The following is a 6178-nucleotide window of genomic DNA, read 5'->3' as shown; positions in this document are numbered from 1 at the left end:
GGGCCAACTTTAGCCTCTTAGTCATGATGTCCAATATATTCATCTAGCCTGAAGCCCAAATAATTTAATTCTCAAACCAGTGGATTACTAGGCCAGGAAAATGTAATGTTTGCAGTTAAACCCTTTGAGTCTGTAACCCAATATTGCTAGTTTTCCTTCTTTCTGTCTTTAGCCCTAATATTGGCTAGCCTTTCATTTTCTGATATCAAGCAGCTTTCCAAACAAAGAATAAACACACATCGTATAGTATATCACATTTATCGAAAATTACTTAACATATAAGTTTATTTATCAAGAAACAACCAGTCAAAAATATTTATGTACATGACACTTGTATTCAGTTCATACTGTTTACATGGTGTACAAATATCAAGGTTACAAAATCCATTGAATGGTGTACTTATACCAAGGGTTCAATATCTATTGAATATTGTACTCATATCAAGGTTAAACAATCCAGGAGTTTAGAAAGTGATTTTATTGGGATCATCCAGGGACTGCAAAACATGTAAGCAAAAACAATTGTGTCTTTTTCAATGCTGAGCACAGTTATAATTCTTTTAAAAGCTATATGCTTGTTTTCAGGAAGGTTGATTAAAGGGGTCATTTAATATGGGCACAGCAACATACACCCTTTATTATGTGTTTTCATACATCTAAAATACATTTCATCTTCAAATCATATTTATTGTAACTGCATCACTTACTACTCACACTCTATACTCACATGTGGTTTAGTGTGGTAGTATTGGCCATGAGCCATGCTCATTTTCCTATGATAGGGTTGTGTGGCACCTAATAAACTGCAATTCAGTGTTACCATTAAAACCTAATAGTATGATATTACTTTTACATGACATATCTGCTTAACCAGCCTCTCATGTCTTCCTTGACAAACTTTATTGCAATCATTCACAATGTAAAATGTATTAATGAAAAAGTCTGATAGCTTGGTCATATTGTGTTGTACTTTTGTTTTGCAAATCTGTCTTTTATCCCACTGGTACCCCTCTATATTTGTGCACTAAATTCATACTAAGCACTGCCCTGACTTGGCCAAAGTTGGAAAGTGCTTATCCATCCCAGCATTGACCTTTCCAGGACTGTGCTCCTAGTATGCTTTTCTGATACACTTTTCTCGAAGGTAATGGTCTTACATGCATGTGAAAATACAAAGATATGATGCTGGAGCCAGGAGTGGACATAAGGTGCTGTAAAGTAAGGGCCCCATACCGTCCACAACCAATAGGGACCTTCACAAGGGCCCCAAGTCAGTTCTGTACAGTCTGCCACTGGCTGGAGTCCTAGCCTGTTAGTACTATCAATACTGATCGAGCCCAGAAATGGGAAGTAGGACTATTAAAATGAAGGTAATTGAAAAGATGGGCTCACTGAGTGAGTAGATTTAGTGAACTACACAGCCTACACTTTTACCCACTTTCTGATTACATTTAGTATTAGAATATCATGAACTGCAGCAGTGTATAAATACCTTTACTACGGTAAATCTGGTATGAAATGAGCTGCATCTTTGCCACATCTTTTGTCTTAGGTATATTATTGTATTTTGAAATTTTCTAGTGCACTGCTATGTAACATGAAGCCTAAAATGATTGAAAGGTATATTGATTGCCCGCCTTAACTCTGTATTTCTGGGTATAAGACAAAGGTAACACAACCCAGTTTAATCTGCTACAAATGAGGGAGGCACATAAAAGACAAGACCAGTCCAGAATGTCTGCTATGAAGAGTGCTGATTTCTAAGCCAATAAATTATAAAACTGATATACTTCATAGGAATGATGAAATGCAATGACACACACTAAGCAAGATGAAATTTGTTATCCAAAGATTCTGAATTTGGCCAGTAAGACTGGTATGCTATATGTACAGGCTCTGAGATCATCTGTGTGTTTTCCAGCAATAAAGTTTCTATAATAAAATACATTTTATTGTGGATTGCCACTATTGAGATAACATTACTATTCTTGTAAGAGTGATGCAATATTGCAAGTATTAGGGTTTTACCCAACTTCTGATCCAATATCACAATAATGGAAGCTTGACAATTATCTAAGTCCATGTCACGAGTCTTAGCTTAGACGTTTACCCTTAAAGGAGAACTCCAGGAATAACACAACATCCTTTCATAAATATAGTGAAAAGTTATTAAACTGATTACATTTTCTAGTAATTGTTCCCAAATTCTCTTGCTTTGTTTATAAAAATGTCAGCTGACACAAAGGGACCACAAATGATTCTTGCACCTGCCAACTAAAACCAAAGCCAAGCCAAGTAGCCTGATTTTATAAGATAATTGGTCACTGTTCACTGACTGGAGCCCTCCTTTATTATGTAAAAGCAATTGAGATTAAACAGCAACACTGTTAGGGATTCTGTCTGGAGACAGATAATAATATGGCAAGTTCTTGTTCTTGTTTCGGTCTTGAATGAAACTGGTGATGTCTTCAAGGTTCTTCCTGAATTTGGCCATTGCTTTTTTTACTGATTTCTCAACAAAATGCTCATCGGGGTACAGTCCTAGGAATAACTAAACATACAACATGCAATTACATTTTCATTCATGGTAGAAATGCTTACATAGCTTATATTAGCCCTGAGACTAAGTGAAGGAAAAAACTATTTTGATTTATTGTTGGGGTTAGTTTACAGACTGTTCATGTGTGTCCACTCTTAGGAGTCTTATCTGTATTCCTTCTCTTGTCTTTGGGGAAACTAGGTACTACCTTTGTCTGAAAATACTAGTTGTTTTTCCATCTGAAAATGAAACTTTTGTGACATTGACCCAGAACAAGCATACAGATCAGGAAAGTGAAAATGAAGTCAGAGCTGTTAATCTGCATTCTTGTTTAGGGTCAGTGACTCAGCTAATAGTGAAGCCACAGGACCATAAAGCAAGAAATCTGTATTTTCTGCAGGAAGTTTAACTTTATTCCCCAGAACAGATTCCCTTTATTTCTATTGTTCACAAATCTTGCTAGCCACTAAAATGATCTGCCATTCTGTAGATAGGTAAATAGGATGACATTATATGAGCACCTTCTTCTGTACATGTTTATAAGGTAGGAAATTGGCTCACCTCATTATCCTGAAACTGACTTAGTGCCCATACTGCTCCAAGATGCCAACATGATCGTCCTCTGTCTGGTAAGCTTTCAATGATATACTGTATTGTAACCTCTCCTTTAGTGGTGGGAGGAGGGCAGCGCATTGTGGGAGGTGAGTTTGGGATCCAAGAGCACCAGTCATACTGCCAAAAGCAAAATGTTAAAAAGTCAAGGTCAGAAAAAACATCCAATTTTATGCCATTTTTTCATATATCATCAAATATATATTTAATATCAATTGTTCACCGTTTACCTACCAGGCTGTAATATTTAGGCTTGTATTAAAAAAAAATCTTGGTAGTTATTGTTGAAACAATTATTGTTGAAAATCTTTTGAGTATTTAATCTTTGTATCTACCAAACCCAGCAAATCCTGCACTGTCCCAGCTTCCATCTTCCTTCTAGGGGCTCCCTGTTATGTTCCAAGCTGCCATCGCCTTTCTTCTGCTTCTTGATGACATCGCCCAATCTTGCATTGCGCATGTGGGAGATTAGGTGATGAAAAGTAAATAATGGAGTGTCAATCTTACTCTGTGCATGTGTGTTCACCTAAACTTGTGTGTCCTACCATTTATAAACGACAGCTTGAAAGAAAAAGTAGACGTAAAGTCTGGAAAGAACTAATGACCAACTGAAACCTGAGACCTGGCTTTCACTTTCAAGCTCCTAGAGGATACTAGAATATATTACAATTTATGTATATACACCTTTAAGAGATCTACATTCAGCTACCTGTAAGTTTTATCCTCTTGGATATTGTACAGAGTGGCTTTAGAGAGATATTAATATAAAAAAAACAATCACCACATACCTGACCAAAATTTACTGCAGCCTGCTGTCCAGATGCAGTGAATATGGCCAATGTTAGATACTCAACCAACTTTTCTTTAGTCTTGATTATTTTGGGGAAACCTACAAAAGATAAGCAGCAATTCTGTTCAAATATGCATTTTGGACATATTTATTAAAGAAATATATTACATAGATAACATGCACAGTTTCTGTAATGGTATTTCATATTTGTACCATTTATCAAGAAAAAATTCCAGCATTTTCTACACATTTCAACCATTCCTTACTTCTGATGGAACCCTCAATTTACAGTACAGTACAGGGGATGCCACCAGACATTGCAGGAGTTTGAATATCTGGTGCTGAGACTGTTCTTATCAGTCCAAGGTGGCAGAGATGACAATTGATTCATCAAGTTTGCTCGCTCTAGTGAGAGCTTTTGTCATGATTGGCATTTCCACCCAGTGATCCAACAAACCTGGAATGGGTTTTTAAAAACCATTGGCAAATATTTGGCAATTGTTTTCAATCCTGGACCAGATCCATTTCAGGTTTGCTGGATCACCCAGGTTAATCCACCATAGACTATCTTCCCAGTCTTGGAGAGCTTTGGTAAATCGGGTCCAAAGTGTTTAAAGTGTCCCCACTCTAGGTTTAAAATTCTGAATTATAGAGATAAGGAGAGGGGATTTGGTTCTGAAACTGTGCCATTTAACAGGCATAATGGCCCTGATTTATTAAAGTTCTCCAAGGCTGGAGAGAATACACTTTCATCAGTGAAGCTGGGCGATCCAGCAAATCTGGAATGCATCTGGTCCAGGATTGAAAACATTTGCTAACAAATAGGTTGATTTTTAGGAAATCCATTACAGGTTTGCTGGACTACCCAGCTTCACTGGTGAAAGTGTATTCTCTGCAGCCTTGGAGAACTTTAATAAATCAGGGCCAATATGTTTATGACTTCTCAAACATAGTTGCATAAGACACACACACAATGTTATAGTAGATAATTACCAGATTCCTCATTGTCTCGCAGTCCATAGACATATACATCCTTCACAAATGCTTGCAGTTCACTGTCTTCACAAACAGTCTTATCACTGTCATAGAAAATATCCACCACGTCTTTCACAAAGCTGTGCAACAATCAAGAAGTCATCTTCCCTTAATTTTTTGCAAATTTAATATTTATCTCTTATGTTTCCTACCACCAGCATTTTAAATATGAGACCTTCAGACCTTTGGTATAATTTATTTTAAATTTATATTAGAAAGCTTGGGGTAGGGTTGGAACCCACTGTGTGGGGTTGGAAAGCCCCAAAGTAGCATACCACAAAGTACGTTATAAGTGTGAACCGGTCTTTAGGGTTTTGTAATCCAAAGTGTTATGGCTGGCAGAACTTATAGTAACAGAAAAAAAACACTAGTTACTACAAATAGCTATTAAACTAAAATGACAAAACACTTCAAAATTTGCACTGGCAAAGGACAGAATGCTGCTTCCGGGCAGGGTGTCAATGTCTGTATCTGTTTGTCATTTGCAACCCCTATTTAATGTACAGCACTGCGTAATATGTTGGTGCTATATAAATAATGTTTATTAATGTTATTATTATTATTATTATTAATAATAATAATAATAATAATAATAATTATAACAATAAATGTGTAATAGTGAAAGTCTTTTTATGGGTTAGGGGATGGGGCAGGAGGGCAAAGCTGATTTATTAATACGCTGTCAGGAGGAGTTCTGGGAAAATAATTATAATAAGGTAATACATCTTAGTTAATATAACAGCTACTCAATCTAAAAGATTCTCAGAAAAACTGTCAAAAATAACTGCATCTACTATGTGTTACAAAAAAAGTTGTGCGCATTTTGCTTCAGGAGGCAGACATAAGATGCAATAGGAACAGGAAGGACTGTAATAGTATTGCAGAAATGCAGAAGTTGGAGTAAATGACCAGCTCTGAACTCTTTAACCCTTTGCAGGCCCAGAGGTGGTGATGCTTAGATACCTAGGCTTAATGTGGCAGTTTCAGTGTGTAACAAGATTAGCTGACAATATGACTCATGAGCATATTTCAATATTTATTATATATTTTAAGGACAAAAATTACTTTTTTTTCTTAGGAGACTATTTTGATTAAATTACAGCTCTGTTTTTTGTTTAGTATATACTGACAAATAGGCAACTAAAAAGAAAAAAAACTTTTATTATTGATTATTTTAAAAATCCTGGACATTACATATACAT

General features: G+C 36.1%; 1 protein-coding gene across 1 annotated transcript in view; it reads right to left on the bottom strand.

Annotated features, from left to right (window-relative positions):
* Window positions 1-242: 242 nt before the first annotated feature.
* Window positions 243-6178, bottom strand: part of ALOX5 (arachidonate 5-lipoxygenase) — a 22157-nt gene continuing 16221 nt past the window's right edge. Inside the window, exons 11-14 of the mRNA XM_072425214.1 lie at window positions 4935-5056; window positions 3940-4040; window positions 3101-3271; window positions 243-2551 (exon numbers count right to left, since the gene is read on the bottom strand). Coding sequence (XP_072281315.1) covers window positions 2372-2551; window positions 3101-3271; window positions 3940-4040; window positions 4935-5056 — 574 coding nt within the window. The 3' untranslated portion in view covers window positions 243-2371. The remainder of the gene's footprint in view (window positions 2552-3100; window positions 3272-3939; window positions 4041-4934; window positions 5057-6178) is intronic.

This window comes from Pyxicephalus adspersus, chromosome 10, assembly GCF_032062135.1.
Source record: "Pyxicephalus adspersus chromosome 10, UCB_Pads_2.0, whole genome shotgun sequence".
In the NCBI taxonomy this organism is placed as follows: domain Eukaryota; kingdom Metazoa; phylum Chordata; class Amphibia; order Anura; family Pyxicephalidae; genus Pyxicephalus; species Pyxicephalus adspersus.
Note: the sequence above shows the minus strand (reverse complement) of the source record. Positions and strands in the feature narration are given on the sequence as shown.